This window comes from Rhinopithecus bieti, unplaced genomic scaffold (genome assembly GCF_001698545.2).
Source record: "Rhinopithecus bieti isolate Rb0 unplaced genomic scaffold, ASM169854v2 scaffold_43, whole genome shotgun sequence".
In the NCBI taxonomy this organism is placed as follows: Eukaryota; Metazoa; Chordata; class Mammalia; order Primates; family Cercopithecidae; genus Rhinopithecus; species Rhinopithecus bieti.
The window spans coordinates 34,722-56,742 of record NW_016803060.1 but is presented as its reverse complement, the minus strand read 5'-3'; the positions used below and the strand labels follow the sequence as shown (position 1 = coordinate 56,742).

Genomic DNA, 22,021 nt, shown 5'->3' with positions numbered 1-22,021 from the left:
TGTGAAGAAGGTGCTTGCTTCCCCTTCGCCTTCTGCCAAGATTGTCAGTTTCCTGAGGCCTCTCAGTTATGCTTCCTGTTATGCCTGTGGAACTGTGAGTCAATTAAACCTCTTTTAAAAAAATAAATTAGCCAGTCTCAAGTAATTCTGTATAGCAGTGTGAGACCAGGATAATACAGAATATTGGTACCAAGAGTGGGGTACTGCTATAAAGATACCTGAAAATGTGGAAGCAGCTTTGGAACTGAGTAATAAGCAGAGGTTGGAACAGTTTGGGAGGGCTCAGAAGACAAGAAGATGCAGGAAAGTTTGGAACTTCCTAGAGACTTGTTGAATGGTTGGGACCAAAATGCTGGTAGTGATATGGACAGTGAAGTCCAGGCTGAGGTGGTCTCAGATGGAGATGAAGAATTTATTGGGAACTGGAGTAAAGTTCATTTTTGCTATCCTTTAGCAAAGAGACTGGCAGCATTTTACCCCTGCCCTAGATATCTGAAGAACTATGAACTTCAGAGAGATGATTTAGGGAGTCTGGCATAAGAAATTTCTAAGCAGCAAAGCATTCAAGAGGTTACCTGGCTGTTTCTAAATGTGTATGCTCATATGCATAAAGAGATGGTCTGAAATTGCAACTTACATTTAAACGGGAAACAGAACATAAAAGTTGGAAAGTTTGTAGCCTAACCATGTGGTAGAAAAGAAAAACCCATTTTTCTGGTGAGGAATTCAAGGTTGCAGAATTCACATAAGAGGAGCTGAATGTAATAGCCAAGACAATGGGGAAAATGTCTCAAGGGCATTTCACAAACACTCATGGCAGCCCTTCCCATCACAGGCCTGGAGACCTAGAGGGGAAAAATGGTTTCTTGGGCAAGGGCCAGGGCCCAGCTAGTCTGTGCAGTGTCAGGACATGGTACCCTGCACCCCAGTCACTCCAGCTCCAGCCATCATTAAAAGGGACCAAGATACAGCTCAGGCCATGGCTTCAAATAGGGCATACCCAAAGCCTTGATGGCTTCCACGTGGTGTTAGGGCTGCTAGTGTGCAGAAGGCAAGAGTTGAGGTTTTGGAGCCTCTACCTAGATTTCAGAGGATGCATGGAAATGCCTGGATGTCCTGGCAGAAGTCTGCTGCAGGCGTGGAGTTCTAATGGAGAACTTCTACCAGGGCAGTGCAGGGGGGAATTGTGGGGTCAGAGCCCCCAAACAGACTCCCCACTGGAGCACTGCCTAGTGGAGCTGTGAGAAGAGGGCCACCATCCTCCAGACCCCAAAATGATAGATCCACTGACAGCTTGCACTGTTTACCTGGAAAAGGCATAGGCACTCAATGTTAAGCCATGAAAGCAGCCAAGGGGGCTGTACCCTGCAGAGCCACAGGGACAGAGCTGCCCAAAGCCTTGGGAGTCCACCCCTTGCATAAGCATGCCCTGTATAGAGACATAGAGTCAAAAACGATTATTTTGGAGCTTTAAGATTTAATGACAGCCCTGTTGGATTTCAGACTTTTATAGGACCTGTAACCCCTTTGTTTTTGCCAATTTCTCCCATTTGGAACAGGAGCATTTACCCAATGCCTGTGCCTTCATTATTATCTTGGAAGTAACAAACTTGTTTTTGATTTTATAGGTTTTTGGGCAGAACAGACTTACCTTGTATCAGATGAAACTTTGGACTGTGGATTATTGAGTTAATGCTGGAATGAGTTAAGACTTTGAAGGAATGTTGAGAAGCCATGATTATGTTTTGAAATATGAGAAGGACTTGAGATTTGGGAGGACCTAGAGGAAGAATAATATGGTTTGGCTCCATGCCCCCACCTAAATCTCATGTTGGATTGTAATCCCCATGTGTTGGTGGAGGGACTTGGTGGGAGGTGATTGAATCATGGAGGCAGGCTTCCCCCATGCTGTTCTCATGAGAGTGAATGAGTTATTATGCAATCTAGTTGTTTAAAAGTGTGTCGTGTTTCCCCCTTTGCTCTCTGTCTGGCTGTCATGTGAAGAGGTGCTTGCTTACACTTCACCCTTCCGCAATGATTGTAAGTTTCTTGAGGCCTCCCCAGCCATGCGTTCTGTAGAGCCTGTGGAACTGTGTGTCAATTAAACCTCTTTTCTTCATAAATTACCCAGTCACAGGTAGTTCTCTACAGCAGTGTGAGAATACACTAATACACTCTTCAACTAAGGACAGAAACTGCTTTGCTCATGAAGACCTGTAAGCTGAAGCTGGACAACTTGGACAACCCTCATGCCTGATGTGTGGGCCCCTCAGACAGGTCATTGAAATACCCATTGTTATGCCCAGAGACATTCAAACTGCAAAACAGAATGAGAAGTTGATGACTTCACGCTGTGGGCAGCTTTTCCCAAGAAGTCAGAACAAGACTGCCCATCACAAGACTCATCCCTTTAATGTTTTCCTTTCTTATGCTTACCTCTTTCACATGACAGAATGTTGCTGTCATTAGAATTTCACAATCAGTAGCTTCTGCAGATAATTTGGCTGAGTTTAGATCTGTTATGCTAAACCCAAATCTTTATATGACATAAGAGATCCTTTAGTCCACACAGTGGCTAACTCTAGAGGCATTCCTACCACAACTCTGTTCAGACTGTACTGGTGGTCCTTTTTATAGAGTCATACTTCTAGAATCACTTGTTCTCACTCCTTGTTTTAATTTTGCACAGTCATGGGATTCTAGATTATGGAATGGCTACCTACTGGCTGATCAAGGAGGTAACTGTGCAGTTGCTAACACTTCTTGTTGCACATTAACTGTTAGACTCAGTTGCAAAACAACATTAAAGAGAAGGCTTGTTTGTTAAAAGTAGTAGGTTTCTGGTCTGGCTTGTTCTTTATCTAGTAAATTTTAGTTGGTTTGGCTCATGGGAAGCCTGGATGAGGAGCATACTCCAAACACTTGGTATTATCCTCCTGATAGTCATAATAATACTGTCCCTGGTGTGTTGTACTCTCTCAAAAGGTCTTAAATGTTCACAGGCAGCCATCTGCCAAATGCTAAATGGTCTCTCTCTACGTGGAATGATGAAAGCTCAAGGAAACCATGAAAACAAGGACACGCTAACCTATGAATGACATGTTGAGACCAAAAACCTGAAGTGATGACTCCTGAGAGTAGCACTGATGCCCTAAGTTTTAGTCAGACTCTCAGGTAGACGAGAGTCTGAACAAAAGGGGAAATTGCTACACAACGTTTATGGGAGGCTATTGCTTTGGACTAGCCTCCTGCACTACGTCCCAGCACATTAGCCCAAACCAGGACGGAGTCACTCATACTAGGTGCTATGAAGTCAGACTGAAATCTGAAATGGGCCAGTTTTCAAAAAAACCCAGATTTACAGCAATCAATCAGAAGGAACCCAGTTTACCTGAACGAGCACGATAAAGACGTTCCCTCTGTTTTAACCCTATAAGGAAAGTAACTTTCAAACAGCTATCTCCATTTTGTTTCCCGTTTCTGCTGTTTTCAGCCCTTTTCTGCCTATAGAGCCAACACCTCTGTTCAGCTCATCTTAACACTCTTCTATTTTATAGAATGAGGTAGTACCCAATTCTGAAATCACAAAAGAAAGCCAATTAGAACTCTAAATACAATTTGTTCTAAATTTGTCTTTTAACACAGCCATGCCTGAGCTATTACTAGCTCTACTATAGGAAATCTTTGGTCAGTGAGTCAAGAAACCCCCGTTTTCACTCAATTCAGTTTGCCAAGACAGATAGCAAAAGAGTAGGGCACCTCAACAGATTATTAAACAAAGGAGGGTTTAATTTTATGTGAGCAACTTTTGAGGAAGTGGTTTTCAAACGCTGGTTTTTGAATCAGAATCTCGACAGAGAGTGTACCTAGGGAGTTCTTGACAGTAAACATGGAATTATCTCTCAACTAATACAAACAGAAGACCATAACATGCCTCTGATACTGAGGAGAGTAGTGAAAGGGAAGCTGCTGTGGTTTAATGGATAAATCAGCTCACACCTAGAATCAGAATGGCTAGAGGGTGAATGGAACATGAGTTAGTCACCCACGAGCCTTATTTGGGATTTTACACTTTGCCTAATTCAACAAGTCAGCAGCAGGGAGCCAGGCGCACTCATCTGCCACTCATGAAACAACTCCATTAGGAATAGATGAGCTGGTCAAGGCTTTCCCTTCTCTTGCCCTGTATTCTGCTTATACAAAGCAAGTGCCTTTGCTTCCAGGATAACCTCTCATCTCTGTCTCCTAAAGAAAGTGGACAATCTCCCCATGGAGAGAGCCTATTGTGGGTATGGGAACTAAGAGAGAAACAGTAAGAGCAGTACGTCCCAACTTTCAGCACACACCACTGTCCTGTGGAAGGCTTGGTAAAGCAGATTACTGGGCCCTACCTAGCACTTCTCATTCAGTGTTATCGAGGTCCCAGAATGTATGTTTCTAACAATTTTCCAGGTGATGCTATGGCTGCTGTTCTGGGGCCCCGTCCTTTGAGAACCATTGGGGTAAAGCATAGCTATATCTGGATGAAGGTGACTGTGAATGTTAGCATAATCAAAAAAACAGTGGTTTCAATAAATGAGAAGATTGTGTCTCCTTCCCATGTATGTCTGGCAGAGGTGGTCCAGGCTTGGTATGGCACTCCACAGAGTGAGAAGTCTTGGCCCCTTCTAACGTATTACTCTGCTATGTATTGCCTCCATTCCCAAGGTCATCAATAATCCAAAAATGAGTGCTACAAATCCAATAATTACATTGACAATGTAGCAGCAGGAAAAAAAGGAGGGGAAATGCATACTCCTTCTCTTTAAGGGTGTATTCTTGACATTTCTGGTTCCAGTTTGCCCACAGCTTAGAAGAACATAAAAGGAGACCTGAACAAATGGAGAGATATGCTATATTCTTTCAAAAAATGTGTTAATAGTGTAAGGCTGTCAATTATCTCCAAAGTAATCTATTAAAATCATATTCCACTAACAAAATTAAAGCTGATTCTAATTGAAATCTTCTTGTGATTTATGGGAACTTGACACATTAGTGCAAAAAATAATACCATAGAGCAAATGTCCACAATTAGTTAAGTCAATCTGGGAAAAAAGAGAAAAGGAGTTGAAACATGCTTACCGACATTAAAATGTGTTACAAAGCAATTAGTCTGAAATTGAGGCATTAGGTAGTAAGAGCTAAGGTGGTATATAAACAATTGCTTAAGTCTGGGTGCCGTGGCTCATGCCTGTATTCCCAGCACTTTGTCAAGGTGGATGGATCATTTGAGGTCAGGAGTTCAAGACCAGCCTGGCCAACACAATGAAACCCCATCTCTACTAAATATTAAAAAAAAAAAAAAAGAAAAGCCAGCAGTAGAGGTGCATGCCTATAATCCCAGCTACTTGGAAGGCTGAGGCAGGAGACTCGATTGAGCCTGGTAGGAGGAGGTTGCAGTGAGCCGAGATCTCACTACCACACTCCAGTCTGGGTGACAGAGTGAGACCCCATCTCAAAAAAAAAAAAAAGAAAGAAAAGAAAATGTGATTAAGAATTTGTTGGGTGGACGGGCGTGGTGGCTTATGCCTGTAATCCCAGCACTTTGGGAGGCTGAGGCAGGCAGATCACCTAAGGCCGGGAGTTTGAGACCAGCCTGACCAACGTGGAGAAACCCCGTCTCTAATAAAAATACAAAATTAGCTGGGCCTGGTGGCACATGACAGTAATCCCAGCTACTCAGGAGGCTGAGGCAGGAGAATTGCTTAAATCCAGGAGGCAGAGGTTGCAGTGAACCGAGATCACACCATTGCACTCCAGCCTGGGCAACAAGAGTGACACTCCATCTCAAAAAAAAAAAAAAAAAGAAAGAAAGAATTTCTTGGCTTTGCCTCATTCTCCTCTTCATGCACACAGCCAAGCAACAGCTTCTTCCCCATTGTGGCAGAACACAAGTTTACTTCCTGGACCAGTTGAACCAGAGAGCATCTGGAGTCAGCAGAATTCAGGCATGCCATGGCTAATGGCAGGGGTGAAGCACCATACTAAAAATAGAGGGAGCATGGGAGAGTGTGCAGGCTGCATAGAAAGGCCTCCAGCCCTCTGCACCAACTCAGCTTCCTGCAGGGAGGTTTGTTCTCCTATTCTCTGACCTGAGGTTCTGGGATTCTTCTCTGGGAATCTGGCTCTGGGGATTCAGTCAATGATTACTGCACTAATGCAGCCTAACCAACTGTAAGACTCAGCGTCAAGCAACAGTAAGCAAGCAGCCAGGGTTGCTTGGCTGGGGAAGCTCAGCTCCATGTTTCCCACCCTGCACCTACCAGGAGGCTCCCTGGGTATGTTCTACTCTTGGTAATAGCAGACTGCAAGAGGCAAATGTAAACGAGCAAACCTCTGAAAGCCAAGCCCAGAACTTGCATATCGTCCTCCCACAGTATTCTACTGGCTAGATCAAGTCATATAGCCAAACCCAAGGCACAGGAAGGTATATCCCATCCCCTTACAGGGATAAATCACAAAATTCTGTAGCAAAAGAGAGAAATATAGGGCCACCAGCGCAACCTACCACAAGCTGCAAAGAAATAAACTAATGAATACAGATGTTTGGGGCCCCTCACCGACACCAAACCCAACACTCTGCCTTAGCAACGTATACTGAATAGCACCAGATAAGAAGTCCCACCGGTGGACACTGAGCTTCCCACTGAATTATTAGTGTCCCAATCTGATACATGGAGAGCCAACCAAGGATCACTAACATTGGTAAAAGGTTTCTCAAATGAAAGATTGAAACCAAATCTAAAACAGAAGAAAGGTGCTTAAAATAAATGTTATTGGGGAGAGAAGGGAAAATGTTTTAAACCCCTAATGATTATAACTAATATTGTTAGTCCCATAGAGATGATAACAAATCAGTGATGGAAGAGCAGTGTGCTCTAAAGGAAAACACTATTCAGAGGGTGGTAAAGACCATTTCAGAAACAGAAAATCTTCCAGAAAGTAGAACAAAAAGACAAAGAGAGGGAAGATAGAATAGAAACTATTAGGAAATTAGAAAATCATGCTGTGATCTAACTAATAGGATTTCTAAAAGTAGAAAACTAAGAAAATTAAGGGATTTAAATTATCAAAAAACTAATGCAAAAAAGTTTCCCAGAGGTAAATGGTGTGAAATTTTAGACTAAAAGACTAAGCCAGTGCCCAATACACTGAATGGTTAGACATAACATTCAATGGTTAGAAAAACCAAAACCCATCTCTAGGTATATCATCTTTTAATTTCAGAACAAAATGGATTAAAAACTTAAATCTAAGACCTCAAACTATGAAACTACTGCAAGGAAACATTTATAACACGTGCACTACCTCCAAATCTTGTATATTTATATGCATGTGTTATAAATGACAGGGAACATATTATCCTTCAGTTCCATTTGTTTCCCTTATACTCTTCCATTACAGTACAGACAGAACAAAGTTATTCTTTGTGGTTTCATTAAGTGGTCAGCTTAATGAGTTTTTGCAATCCTATATTCCCCAGAAACCACCACCCAAACAAGAGATAGCACATTCCTCCTCCTTTGTACTGTTTGCAAGCAACATGCCTTCTGTCCCTACACTAAATGTAAACTCCATTCTTATTTATCTTAACTTTGCCTGTTTTATAATTCTATATAAATGGAATCACCTTGTAGGTTCTCCTTTATGTCTAGTTTCTTTCTTTCTTTTTGAGATGGAGTTCTGCTCTGTTGCCCAGGCTGGAGTGCAATGGCACAATCTCGGCTCACTGCAACCTCTGCCTCCTGGGTTCAAGAGATTCTCCTGCCTCAGCCTCCTGAGTAGCTGGGATCACAGGCACCTGCCACCACGCCCGGCTAATTTTTTGTATTTTTAGTAGAGACGGGGTTTCACCATGTTGGTCAGGCTGGTCTTGAACTCCTGACCTCAGGTGATCCACCTGCCTCGGCCTCCCAAAGTGCTGGGATTACAGGCGTGGGCCACTGCGCCCAGACATCTGGCTTCTTTCATTTAGCTTAATGTTTCTGAGATGCACACATAGTATACTCCTTATGGATGTAATTATTTTTATTACTGTGTATTATTATATTACATGAATATGTCACTAATTTTTTGTCTAGTCTCCTGTCAGTGGACATTCAGGCTGTTTCCAGTTCTGACTTATTTCAATAAAGTTGCTATGAACATTTGTGTACATATATTTTGTAGATACATGTTTTTTTTTTTTTTTTTTTTTTTTTTTTTTTGAGACGGAGCCTCACTCTGTCGCCCAGGCTGGAGTGCAGTGGCCGGATCTCAGCTCACTGCAAGCTCCGCCTCCTGGGTTCACGCCATTCTCCTGCCTCAGCCTCCCAAGTGGCTGGGACTATAGGCGCGCGCCACCTCGCCCGGCTAGTTTTTTGTATTTTTTAGTAGAGACGGGGTTTCACCGTGTTCGCCAGGATGGTCTTGATCTCCTGACCTCATGATCCGCCCGTCTCGGCCTCCCAAAGTGCTGGGATTACAGGCTTGAGCCACCGCGCCCGGCCGTGTTTTCATTTTTTATCTGCAAACTTTTAGGAGTGAACTGCTGAGCTATAAGGCAGATGCATGTTGAACTTCATTAGGAAGTGCCAAACCATTTTCAAAAGTGGTTCTACTGTTTTACACCTTTCCAGCAGCAGTCTATAAGAGATCCAGCCATTCTGTGTCCGTGCCAATATTTAGTGCTGTCCTTATTTTTCAGCCATTCTCTAGGATGCCTAAGGGTATCTCATTTGGGTTCCCATTTTTATTTTCCCCATGACTAATGATGTTGAGCATCTTTCTGTGTGCTTCTTAGCCATACATAAACTTTGTTTTCTGAAGCACCTGATTAAGAATTTTGCTGCAAACTTATTCTTTGTCATCCTTCTTTGGCTCTATTGTTTGACTGATTTGAAATCCATGTGATTGACTTTTCTATTAATGGAGATTTAAAATTGCCTCAATTTTATGTTTTTATCAACCAGACTTATAACCAGAGTCATAGGTGCCCTTATATCATTATCACTCTCCCCTCCTCCACTCTTCCTGTCACATATATGGCTAGAGGAGTACACACAAGCCTGATGGAGTCATCTAAACCCTAACTATGGGCAATTTAGGGGATTGCGGACCTGAAAAGGTTGAACCAACTACCTCCAAATCATGGGCATTCACTGTGGTGTGAGAGACCACCAGTTCACCCAAAGTTGCAGGCAGGGGAAGGTGAATTCCCACAGTTAATCAAGATGCAAGCCCTGTGTCTAGGGTCTCTGGGTAAGCTAGGAGATTCAAGATTTGGTGGACTTGGCACTGAGTTCCACAAAGAACGACCTACCCACACCTCTCCTCTTTACTTGCTTGCAGAAGCCTGGACAGTTTAAAAACAACGCAATGAATGATGATGAAAAAAACATATTGATGAAACAGAAACTGAAGGAGGAAAGGAGTAAGATACGAGAACCTCTTCTTCCACCCCAAACAAAGGTAGGTCACAGCAGACCCTTAATCTTGGGACAGACCCCTGACAGGCAACTTCTCTGACCCTCGTCGCCCAGTAGTGATGGTTATCTTCTCTATGGCTCATAGCTTGGGATGACCATGGAATTTACAGCCCAAACCAGGATACATTTGTGGAAGGTGGTGCTATTATTTCTTAGGAATAAGCATCATAAACTAAAAATATCCCAAGCAACCAGGACAAATAATTGCTATACACAGAGCAGGGATGATCAGCAAGTGATTCATCCTGAGATATCTTCTTCTCCCATTTCCTTGTCAGCCTGAAAAAGGTGGGTGACTGAGACATGGAGACTTGGTTGCAGGGCAGATAAACCCTGAAATGTGGGGACAAGATCATGCAAAGTTCAAGAGTAGAGTGATGAGCACTGTTTGGATAATGCTTGGCCAAATAAAGGGAAATCAATCTAAGTCTAAAATTTGTGTGTGTGTGCATGTCTGTGTGCACATGTGTGTATGTGTGTGTAGGGTAACTGAAGTTTAAGGTATGAAAGTCAAAAGAGGTCGAAGTGAGAAATAAATGAGAAAGATCCCAAACTGTGTGGAATGGGGAAAGTTTTAATACTATGACATGACAGAAGGAGAGAGCAGGTTGTGGATTTGAGCTGGAGTTGGGGAGGAGAGAGCAGGGCCAGCAAAGGACACCAGCTGGTAGGAGGATCTGAAGGGAAGCGTCATGGATGTCAGGGGTGGTCCAGCCCAGGTGGATCATGGTAACACTTTAACCTCTTGAACACAGTGTCCTTGCTCTAGACTGGCTGACAAGGTCAATGGAAATTCAAGTGAGGTAGCCAGGGCAGTCTACCTCCATTTTGCAGTTGGGGACATTGAGACTCAGAGGTCAAGGTGAGGTGACCATGTCCATTAACCTGTGGGTGGCAGAGGGTGGACACCTATCAGGTCTCATAGGTCCAGCTCTTGTCCCATTCATGAACTTTAGAGGAAGGGGCCTTTCCTCATAGAGGATCAAGGCCCCTTCCTCTCACACCCTGGGACTGACTGATGTGTGATAATATTTCCTGAGTGTCCTTCCTTTTCCTTGCACCCCTCCCCACTAAAGAACCCACCTGGCGACATTGAACTGGCCTCCACGAAAATCCAGGCCTGGTGGCGGGGCACGCTGGTGCGACGCACACTACTGCACGCGGCCCTCAGAGCTCTGATCATTCAGTGCTGGTGGAGGCAGGTGCTGGCAAGCCTGCAGGGGAAGAGGCGGCGGGCAGCGCTGGAGCTCTGCGCACGGCAGCTATGGGCAGCAGTCAGGCTGCAGTCCTGGGTCCGCATGTGGCGTGTCCGCCGTCGTTACTGTCGTTTGCTCAATGCTGTCCGCATCATCCAGGTCTACTGGCGCTGGAGAAGTTGCCATACCCGTGGCTTTTTCCATGGCAGCTATGAGCTCACAACAAGCCAGCTGAGCCTTGAGCTTGACATCTTCCTGGGATCACAGATTTGCCGAATTACAGACTGCATCCCCTTCCCAATAAAGAACTGACCAGGTCTGCTCCAACTATGTGTCCCTAGTTCTCTATTAAACAATCTCTGAGAGATCTTTGTCTCAGCAAAGGGTCAGGGAAATGAGGACAGGTACCTGGCATCTCACAGGTCAGCTCTGAGGAGTCAGCCGGCTTGTCTGGGGCCCTGTGGGGAGAAGGATGTGACAGCCCCATGCTGGAGGAGCAGGGCTTGTGATAGATTGGCAATGTCGGCCATAGGTGAGGGGGTTGGGGTTACAGAGCCACCAAGAAGGTCGGCTCCAGGGAGACTGGTTCCTGCTGTGGTGTGTGTAATGGCGCCCCCTGTGGCCATGCAATATGGAGGCCTGTGCCATTCTTGGCTCTTAATCCTCCAGCCTCTTCCCTTACCACTTAGAGCAAGTTCAAAAGCCCTCCCTGGGTCTACATAACCCTGCATAGTCTGGACCTGGCCATTTCATCCTCTTTATGTCCTCCCTGGCTGCTCTGCTATTTAGCAACTATCCCAAGCATGTTCCCATCTGAGAACTTTGCCCTGCTGCCTGCTCTCCTAGGGTCATCGGCATCTGGTTGGAGCTCCCACTCCATGCAGGTTTGTCTCCGTGCAAAGGCGCCCTCTCCAGCTCCTCAGTCTGCCTTCCTGTTTTCAAAGCCCTCATCACTACTTGAGCTTGTCTTACCCTATTGTCTATTTTCTTTTTCTTTCTAGAGGGTTGCCACCAGGAGAGTGGGATTCTGGGGTCAGTGCTGTGTTCCCAGGACCTAGAATGGGACTTGGAACATTGTGGTTCCCTCTCTATGTATCTACACATATGTACAGGTTCAGTAGCCTTATCTGAAATGCTTAGGAGCAGAATAGCTTCAGAGTTCAGATTCTGGGGGATGTTGGAATATTTACTTTTTACTTACATATTCAGCATCCCTCATCTGAAAATCAAAATCCAAAATTCTCCAACAGCATTGTCTTTGAGCTTCATTTCAGCACACAAAAAACTTCTGATTTAGGAGCATTTTGGATTTTGAATTTTTAGATCGGGGTACTCAATCTGTATATATTTAGATATCCAAACTACCCAATCCAGAGCTGACCTCCTGCATCTGGCTCTTACACCACAGGAGGCAACATTCCTCTCCCTTAGTTATTCCTGGGCAGGTACCAGAACACTAGGGACCACCTCTACAGCTTAGAACTCACCACAGTATGCCAACCAGCCAATCCTAACGCTTTATCCTTGCCTTTCCCTCAGAAACTCAATTAAGACCACAACCTCAGATCTCCCCTTGCTTCTTCCTCTGCCACCTGACCAAAGCCTGGAGCTTCCCTTGTCACCCTGCATGGCATGCCGCCCACTGTAAGAACCAGGTCCTGTGAGTGTAATAAACTTAGTTTTCTTGAGTTTCTTTTTGTCTCTGCTTGTGGCCACACCTGACTCATTAAAAAAAAAAACAGGAAGCAGGGCCGGGCACGGCAGCTCACACCTGTAATCCCAGCACTTTGGCAGGCCAAGATGAACAAGGTCAGGAGTTCAAGACCAGCCTGACCAACATGGTGAAATCCCGTCTCTACCAAAAATACAAAAATTAGCCAGGTGTGGTGGCACGTGCCTATAATGCCAGCTACTTAGGAGCCTGAGGCAGGAGAATCACTTGAACCTGGGAGGCAGAGACTGCAGCGACCCAAGATCACACCACTGCACTCCAGCCTGGGGGACAAAGTGAGACTCTGTCTCAAAAAAAAAATAAAAAGAAAAAGAAGAAGGGTGTGTGTGTGTGTGGTCTGTAAGTTTGAAGTGATCTTCATGCAATGAATGAGACTAACCATTTTTAGATTAATCACGTAAGATTAACCACTGAACTAAAATTAACAATTCAGTGGTATTTAGCAGAATCACAGTGTTAAGCAATCACCATCTCTATAAAGTTCTCAGACATTTTTATCACAATAAAAGAAAATCCCATTGATATGGTTTGACTCTGCGTCCCCACCCAAATCTCATCTTGGAGCTCCCATAATTCCCACGTGTTGTGGGAGGAACCTGGTGGGAGGTGATTGAATCATAGGGATGGGTCTTTTCCATGCTGTTCTCTTGACAGTAAATGGGTCTCACGAGATCAGATGGTTTTTAAAATGGGAGTTTTTCTGCACAAGCTCTCTCTTTGCCTGCTGCCATCCATGTAAGATGTGACTTGCTCCTCTTTACCTTCTGCTATGATTGTGAGGCCTCCCCAGTAAGTCCAACAAACCTCTTTCTTGTATAAATTGCCCAGTCTCAGGTATGTGTTTATCAGCAGGGTGAAAATGGACTAATACACCCATATTCATTAAACTACCATTTTCCATTATCTCCAGCCCCTGGCCATCCCCAATCTGCATCTGTCTCCATGAATTTACCTATTCTAGATTTTCCACATAAATGGAATTATACAATATTTTGTGTCTGGCTTCTTTCACTGAACATAATGTTTCCAAGGTTCATCTATGTTGTAGCATATATTATTACTTTTTATCCTGAGTAATATTCCATTGTATGGATATGCCACACTTTGCTTATCCATTCATCGCTGATGGACATTTGGATGTTTGCACCTTTGGCTCTCATGAATAAACCTGTTGTGAATATCTAGCAGCTACATCATTTTACATTCCCTCCAGCAATGTACAAGGGTTCTGATTTTTGTACCTCCTTGCCAACATTCACCATTTTCTCTTTTTAAAAAAATTATAACCATTCTAGTTGGTGTGATGTGATGTTTAATTGTGGGCTTGATTTTGCATTTCCCTAATAACTAATTTTGCTGACTTAGGTGCATGGTCTCCATTTGAATACCGTCTTTGGACAAATGTATATTCAAGTCCCTTGCAATAATTTTAATTGGGTGGTTGTTGTCTTTTTGTTGTTTTAATAAATATTTATCTGATGAATGAATACACGATTCACAAGTCCATCCAGATCTTAGATCTGTGACTTAAGCACAGTTGAAATCCTACTGCCTAGAAACAACTATCCCACCATCCCTGAATGATTCTCTCAGCCAGCCACCCTAGATCCCTCATACCCAGTAGGCATGTTGTTCTCAGCCTCAGTCTCTCTGTGTTATCGTTTCTCTCTGGCAGTGTTCCCGTGTGTGAGTGTGTCTGTGTGCACAGCATGGTGGGGCAGGGTCTATTGTTACCCCTCCACTTCATGGGTGCATGCTGCTCTCTTTCTCTGTAGGGTTTTACCTGTCTCTGTCTCTGTCCACCTCTCGTAATGTTGTCTTTCACTCCGTCTCTTCCACTCCTCAGTATCTTTCCCTGTTGGCTTCTGCTTCCCTCTGTCTACTCTCTGCTGATGTCATGTCTCCTTCCATCTCTTGGACTCACTGGATTTTCTAGATCTGTAAATGACTGGTAAAGATGATTATTTCACCAGCCAGTCCTCAGACAATCAATTTGCTTTTCTAAATCATGATGACCCTTTGTCTCCAATAGCCCCACAACCATGGGATGGAGAAGCCTTAGAGAAGGTACCAACGTGGTTACTCCTGCATGATGGAGGCATGACTCACTCAGGCTCATCAACCCAGGATGTGCAAGTGCTTAGAGGAATATCAGAACACTTGATGCATATGGTCACTTAATGCATATGATTGGTTCAGGGCTGAGCACGAGACCCAAACCAGGCCAATAAGCCTCAGCTTTTGTGCTGTCTTGGAACCACTGGGTTTGCTAACTATAGGGATTATGTAAGCAGAGCTGCTGGGGGCACCACACAGAAAAAGCTTGCTGAGAATGAAGCCAACCGAGGAAAGTACAGTCAAGGGATGGAAAGGGAGGGACTAAGCCTAGCCATGCCTGAAGCTTGCCTAGCTGTCCTACTGGAAATTTTAATTTTGTGAGTCAAGACACCCCCATTTTCACTCAGGTCAGTTTGCCAGGTCAGATATCTAAAGAGTAAGACATTTCATTGGATTAATAAACAAAGAGGGCTTAATATTATATGAGCAACACTTCAGGAAGTGGTTTTCAAACACTGGTTTTTCAATCAGAAACTTGACAGAAGGTGTGCCTAGGGAGTTCTTGACAGTAAACGTGGAATTGCCTCTCAATTAATACACACAGAAGACCAGAACATTCCTGTAATGCAGAAAACTACAATGAAAGGGAATCTTCTGTGGATAAATCAGCTCATACCTAGAATCAGAATGGCCAGAGGGTAAATCAAAGGTGGATTGGTCACAGCTTTGACCTATAGGTCACAGCCCAGATTACTGGGCCCTACCTAGCACTTCTGATTCAGTGAATCAGGATCCCAGGATGTGTGTTTCTAACAAGACTCCTGGCGATGCTGTGGCTGCTGCTCTGGGGCCTCCCACCCTAAGAACCACTGGGGCGGAGCCTAGATATATCAGGATGAAGGTGGCTGTGAGTGACAGCACAATCAAAGAAACAGTGGTTTCAATAAATGAGATTTTTTTCTCTTTCCCATGTAAGTCCAGTATAGATGATCCAGACCTGATATGGCACTCCACAGGGTGAGGAATCCTGGACCCTCTAATGTGTTACTCTGCTATGTTTTGCCTCCATTTCCGAGGTCATTATTGATTCAAAAATGATTGTTTCAAACTCAATAATTACATTCACAATCCAGCCAGCAACAAGGAAGGAAGAGTAAAAGCAAAGTGCACTCCTTATCCCTGACATTGCACGTGCCACTTTGCCCACAGCTCAGAAGAACATAAAAAAAGATCTGAACAAAGGAGAGACATAGTATATTTATTGATAGAATTTCTTAACATTGTAATATTGTCACTTGTCTCCACGGTAATCTATGAAACTCACATTCCAATACAATAAAATTAAGGTCAATTCTAATCAAAATCTCATCATGACTTACAGGAACTTGACAAACTAATGCAAAAAAAAAAAAAGTATTGCAGAATTAATTTCCACAGTTCATTAAATCAATTTTGAAAACAGAATAAAAAAGTGTTTACCACTTTGGGAGGCCAAGACGGGTGGATCACGAGGTCAGGAGATCGAGACCATCCTGGCTAACACAGTGAAACCTCGTCTCTACTAAAAAACACAAAAAACTAGCCGGGCGAGGTGGCGGCACCTGTAGTCCCAGCTACTCGGGAGGCTGAGGCAAGAGAATGGCAGGAACCCAGGAGGCGGAGCTTGCAGTGAGCTGCTGAGATCCGGCCATTGCACTCCAGCCCGGGTGACAGAGCGAGACTCTGTCTCAAAAAAAAAAAAAAAAAACACACACACACACAAGCCAGGCACAGTGACTGATGCCTGTAATCCCAGCACTTTGGGAAGCCAAGGTCGGCGAATCACTAGAGGTCAGGAGTTTGAGACCACCAGCCTGACCAACATGGCGAAAATCCATCTCAACTAAAAATACAACAAACTAGCTGGGTGTGGTGGCGGGTGCCTGTAATCCCAGCTACTCAGGAGGCTGAGGCAGGAGGATCACTGGAGCTCAGGAGGTGGAAGTTGCAGTGAGCCAAGATCACACCACTGCACTCCAGCCTGGGTGACAGAGCAAGACTCTGTCTCAAACACACGCACACACACACACACACACACACCCCACTAACAGCTATCATTGGTATTCTTAGACCCATAAGAGATAACAACAAATCAATAAAACAAGCATAGTGTGCTATAAAAAAAGAATATTCAGAGGATGGGAATGACTCTTTAAAAGATATCAAAAACTACCAGAAAGTAGACCAAAAAGTTTAAGATGGCAAACGTAAATGGACAAGCCTCTTAAAGCCCAGTCCAGAACTTGCATACTGTCATTCTACATTTTCTATTGACGAAAGCAGGTCATATAGTCAAACTCAAAGCCAGGAAGACGTATTCCATCACCTTACAGGGAGAAACTGACACAAAAAGATGGAATATAGTGTAGAAAATATTAGAAACTTCGAGGATCAATCTATGATTTGACTAATAGGATTTCTAAACGTAGAAAACTAAAAAAATTGAGGGGTAGAAATTATCAAAAAAAAAAAAGCAAATACAACAAAGTTTCCCCGTAAATGACATGAATTTTTAATTTACAAGGCTAAACCAGTGCTCAACACAATGAATGGTTAGAAAAACCAAAACACATCTCTAGGTATATCATCTTGTAGTTTCAGAACATCAGGGAAAAAGGAGATCCTAAAAGCTTCCAGAAAGAAAAAAAAAATAGGTCACACTCCAGAGTGATAAAAGACATTGTATTAGTCAATTCTTGCACTGCTATAAAGAAACACCTTTAAAAATAAAAGGAAAAATAAAGAAATAACTGAGACTGGGCAATTTATAAAGAAAAGAGATCTAATTGTCTCACAGTTCTGCAGGCTGCCCAGGAAGCATAGTGACTTCTGAGGAGGCACTGGGAAACTTACAAACATTGCAGACAGTGAAGGGGAAGCGGGCACATCTTACATAAGCAGGAGGAAGAGACAGAGAGGGAGAGGTGCCACACTTAAACAACCAGATCTCACAATAGCTCACTCACTCACTACTGCCATGACAACACCAAAGGGGAGGGTGTTATACCTTGAGAAACCACCCCCATGATCCAATTACCTCCCACCAGGCCCCCGCTCCAACACTGGGGATTACAATTCAACACGAGATTTGGGCAAGGGCACAGATCCAAACCTCTAACAGAAAGTGTAACAAATTCCTCAATATCCTGAGAGAAAAATAATTTTCAAGCCTGGCAACATGGTGAAACTCCATCTCTACAAAAAAATTAGCCAGGCACAGTGGCACGTGCCTGTAGTCCCAGCTACTCCGGAGGCCAAGGTGGGAAAATTGGCTGAGTTCACTGAGCCTGGGAGGTCACAACCAGTGAGCTGTGATTGTGCACCTACACTCCAGCCTGGGTAGCAGAGAGAGATCCTCCCTCAGAAAAGCTAAAGAAAAGAAGAAAAAAAAAAGGAACAAAAAATAATTTTCTGTCTAAAATGTCATACCCTCTTTTCCCTAGATGCTTGCACAATTGCATATGTTCTAATTCCTATTATGAATTCCTTATCCCATAGCATCCAGAGTGGTTCTGCATCCCCAGTAAAACTGTGCCTGCAACATGTGGGATCCGTAAGTGGGAGAGTCCTCACAGGGAAGAGGGGAAAGAAATTCCTAGGATTCTGGGGAGAGGGTACCCCAGAAGAATGACCAGGCAGCAGGCTTGAAGAGCAGCTACCCAGATTACAGAGTGGTGCAGGGGTCCATGAAAAAAGCAGAGTTGACGGATTATCTGAGTTTTGATGAAAAGTTGGGGATAAATTAGTACAAACCATGGCAATCAAGAGCTCCAGGAAAAACAGATAGGAAATGCATGAAAGGCTATGTCATAGCAATATGCCATGTTGCTAAGTCATGGACAGGATACATAATCACAATGATGGAAGTACTGAATACTTACTGAACAAAAAACTGTGATGCTATAATCATAATGAGAGGAGAGAAGAAGGATGGGAACAGGTAAATCTTCGCTTCATGAAAAGTAGTCAAGAGGTAATATCTACAAGAGAAAATAATTTTCAATATAGCATGTTATTGAGGTAAATCATAGGAGAAATATACAGAAGAGTTAAAAATAGTTGTCTCAGCAATGGGAGATTCTTTTGGGAGAGAATAAGGCAGGAAATGCATACTGTCCTTTTTTATTAATTATATTTTTTATAATTAATTTATAATTGTTTATAATTTTATAAATGCTAGATTATAATTATTCATAATTTTATAATTAATTTATAATTGTACATTTTTTTAAACAAGGTACATGAAGTTCTTTTTTGTTGTTTTTGTTTTGGTTTTTAACTTTTATTTTAGGGTCAGGGGTACATGTGCAGGTTTGTTATATAGATAAACTTGTGTCACAGGGGTTTGTTGTACAGATTATTTCATCACCAGGTACTAAACCTAGTACTCAATAGTTTCTTTTCTGCTCCTCTCCCTCCTCCCACCCTCCACCCTCAAGTGGTCCCCAGTGTCTGTTGTTTCCCTTTGTGTCCATGAGTTCTCATTATTTAGCTCCCACTTCTAAGTGAGAATATGTGGTACTTGGTTTTCTGTTCCTGCATTGGTTTATTAAGCCACTATGCGTTCTGGACAGCCTGCAGAACCGTGAGACAACTAAACCTCTTTTCTTTATAAATTACCCAATCTCGGGTATTTTTTTCTTTTTTTTTTTTTTAAAGGTATTTCTTTATAGCAGTGCAAGAACTGACCAATACAATGTCTTCTATCACTCTGATTCCTTTGTTTGTGGGATGTGACCTACTCTTTTTTTTTTTTTCTGGAAACTTTTAGGATGTTCTTTTTCCCTGATGTTCTAAAGCTACAAGATGACTTCCAATACCATGTTGAATAGGAGTGGTGAGAGAGGCCATCCTTGTCTTGTGCTGGTTTTTAAGGGAAATGGTTTCAGCTTTTGTCTGTTCAGTATGATGTTGGCTGTGGGTTTGTCATACATGGCTCTTATTATTTTGAGGTATGTCCCTTTAGTACCTAGTTTATTGAGAGTTTGTAACATGAAGAGATGTTGAATTTCATCAAAAGCTTTTCCTGCATCTATTAAGATAATCATGTGGTTTTCATCTGTAATTCTGTTTATGTGAATAATTACATTTTATTGATTTGCATATGTTGAACCAACCTTGCATTCCAGGGATGAAGCCTACTTGATCGTGGTGGATTAGCTTTTTGATGGACTGCTGGATTTGGTTTTCAAGTACTTTGTTGAGGATTTTTGCATCACTGTTTGTCAAGGATATTGACCTAAAGTTTTGGTGTTGCCAGGTTTTGGTATCAGGATGATGCTGGCCTCATAGAATGAGCTGGGAAGGGGTCTTTCCTCCTCCATTTTTTGCAATAGTTTCAGTAGGAATGGCACCAGCTCTTCTTTGTTCATCTGATAGAATTCAGCTGTAGATCCTTCTTGTCCTGTGCTTTATTTGGTTGGTAAGCTATTTACTACTAATTCAATTTCAGAGCTCATTATTAGTTTGTTCAGGGAATCAATTTCTTCCTGCTTCAGTCTTGGGAGGGTGTATGTGTCCAGGAATTTATTCATCTCTTCTAGGTTTTCTAGCTTATGTGCATAGAGATGTTCATAGTCTCTGATGGTTATTTTTATTTCTTTGGGGTCAGCGGTACATAACATCCCCTTTGTCATTTCTAATTGTAAATTTCTTATAAAAAATCTACATTAAATGTTAAAACACTTTAATGTAAAAGGTAGACCAGAGTCTAATAGAAAAATCTATGATGCTGGATAGAAAAGCGCTTTATTAGAAAACTACAAAAGCAGAATTGTAAAGGGGCAATGGATTCAAGCATACCAAAAATTAAAGATAACTGTGGAAGGAAAGGCAACCATGAAAAAAGTTAACAGGCAGATGACAATCTGAGAAATGATACTTCCACAATTTTTCCTCAACAGAGAGTTGCCCAAGGAAGTCAACAGGAGAGCCAGGTATTTGCTCTTTATCCGTCAATTTTGAGCCTGGAAAAGGCACCCTGGCCCCTGGTCATAGTTGCCTTTGTGACATCATGGCCATCTCTTTCTCCACCTATCCTGCCCCTGCCAAGGTCAGGGAACAACAACCAGAGGGAGATGATCACCTGAACCACTGCTCCAAACCATGGGCAGTAAATGCTGTGTAAGACTCAGGCACACACACTCCCCCACAGGTGGGGAGTTGTCCCATGGCCCAGGAAAGCACCAGGCCACTTCTTAGGACCCAGGCAAAGAATGGGGAACTGGACCTGTGGGGACTTTGCAGTCAGGCTGGTCCTCACCCATGCTCCCCCACACCTACATTCTGATTGCAGAAAGGTGGTCCAGATGAAGATGCAGTAGAAAGACAGAGGCAGCGGAAGGTAGGTGGGGCCCAGGAGGGTGAGAGAATTGCAGATCATTGACTCTTTGACCCCAGAGTTCTTAGAATGGAGCTCCATCTCTGGTCCCACAGGGTTTGGCTCAGCATTGCCCTCTTATCCCCTCAAGCCCTCCCTCTCCTGGGTGAACTGAGTAAGGTATGAAGATAGACGGTAAAAGGGGAGGAAGCTTCGTGTGCACAGCCATGATAGATGGGGGTCAGCACAAGAAGTGGAAAGGCCCAGGAGAATGAAGAGGGACTGAGACATGGTAGTGGAAGTCCACAAAAGTGAGATGAGGGGAGATCCCGAAGGGCTGCAAGACATTAGGAGGCAGCATCGTAGCTGGGGTTTGGACCAAGACACAGGCCATAAATGCAGATGTTCATGGATTCTTATAAGAATCCTTCAGTTCCTCACACCCTGGTCTTCCAGTCAGGTCTTCTGGACCAGAAAGTGTCTCCCCTAGTCCCATGAACCCAAGAAGTCCACAGATCAAGCATATCCCAATTTCATAGATGAGGGCACTGGGACTCTGAGGGTGTCCAGAGCCATGGACAGGACAAAAGTAGAGGACAAACCCCACCCAGGTCTCCTGGGTCCTCAAAACCGGCAGGGAGAGGGCTGATTCTTTAGAGAACCACCTGTGCTTGATGGTGATAAATTCACTGGGAGTCCTCTGCTTTGCTTGGCCAGTTGCTTCTTGCACAACTGCATCACAGAAAAAGGGTGAAGGCGGCTGGGAAGATCCAGGCCTGGTGGCGTGGGGTCCTGGTGCGCAGGACCCTGCTGGTCGCTGCCCTCAGGGCCTGGATGATTCAGTGCTGGTGGAGGACGCTGGTGCAGAGACGGATCCATCAACGGCAGCAGGCCCTGTTGAGGGTCTATGTCATCCAGGAGCAGGCAGTGGTCAAGCTCCAGTCCTGCATCCGCATGTGGCAGTGCCGGCAATGTTACCGCCAAATGTGCAATTCTCTCCGCTTGTTCCAGGTCCCAGAGAGCAGCCTTGCCTTCCAGACTGATAGCTTTTTACAGGTCCAATATGCAATCCCTTCAAAGCAGCCAGAGTTCCACATTGAAATCCTATCAATCTGAAAGGACTGGGGCATGAACAGGCTCCACTGCCCCAAATAAATATCTGACCAGGTTG

The 22,021-nt window shown here is 43.7% G+C and overlaps 2 protein-coding genes and 1 long non-coding RNA gene across 5 annotated transcripts in view; 2 read left to right on the top strand and 1 right to left on the bottom strand.

The window, feature by feature from the left end:
- LOC108539451 (IQ domain-containing protein F5-like) overlaps nucleotides 1-11,029 on the top strand; it is a 17,954-nt gene extending 6,925 nt beyond the window's left edge. The window contains exons 3-4 of the mRNA XM_017888179.1: nucleotides 9,370-9,489; nucleotides 10,583-11,029. Of these exons, the coding sequence (XP_017743668.1) occupies nucleotides 9,370-9,489; nucleotides 10,583-11,014 (552 nt within the window). The 3' untranslated portion in view covers nucleotides 11,015-11,029. The remainder of the gene's footprint in view (nucleotides 1-9,369; nucleotides 9,490-10,582) is intronic.
- Nucleotides 10,877-18,482, bottom strand: LOC108539844 (uncharacterized). Of its 2 annotated transcripts, none has more exons than XR_001888510.1 (4): nucleotides 18,413-18,482; nucleotides 14,218-14,382; nucleotides 11,111-11,160; nucleotides 10,877-10,957 (listed from the first exon to the last, which is right to left on the bottom strand). It is a non-coding gene; the product is annotated as an uncharacterized LOC108539844 (long non-coding RNA). The 2 variants fall into 2 exon arrangements; XR_001888520.1 differs by lacking the exon at nucleotides 18,413-18,482 and adding an exon at nucleotides 17,385-17,435.
- On the top strand, nucleotides 18,039-22,021 carry IQCF3 (IQ motif containing F3). Of its 2 annotated transcripts, none has more exons than XM_017888468.1 (7): nucleotides 18,039-18,471; nucleotides 19,303-19,368; nucleotides 19,792-19,953; nucleotides 20,435-20,467; nucleotides 20,584-20,654; nucleotides 20,827-20,874; nucleotides 21,568-22,021. In XM_017888468.1, exons 5-7 carry the CDS (start codon nucleotides 20,637-20,639, stop codon nucleotides 21,964-21,966), a joined length of 465 nt encoding a protein of 154 aa, XP_017743957.1. In that variant the 5' UTR covers nucleotides 18,039-18,471; nucleotides 19,303-19,368; nucleotides 19,792-19,953; nucleotides 20,435-20,467; nucleotides 20,584-20,636; the 3' UTR covers nucleotides 21,967-22,021. The 2 variants fall into 2 exon arrangements, with proteins under 2 accessions (XP_017743957.1, XP_017743885.1); XM_017888396.1 differs by having other exon boundaries at nucleotides 18,039-18,504.

Bases quoted from the DNA above. Each gene is read 5' to 3' on its own strand.
- IQCF3 (XM_017888468.1), top strand. The intron at 20,875-21,567 runs GTAGGTGGGGCC...TTGCTTGGCCAG, and splicing joins AAAGACAGAGGCAGCGGAAG to TTGCTTCTTGCACAACTGCA.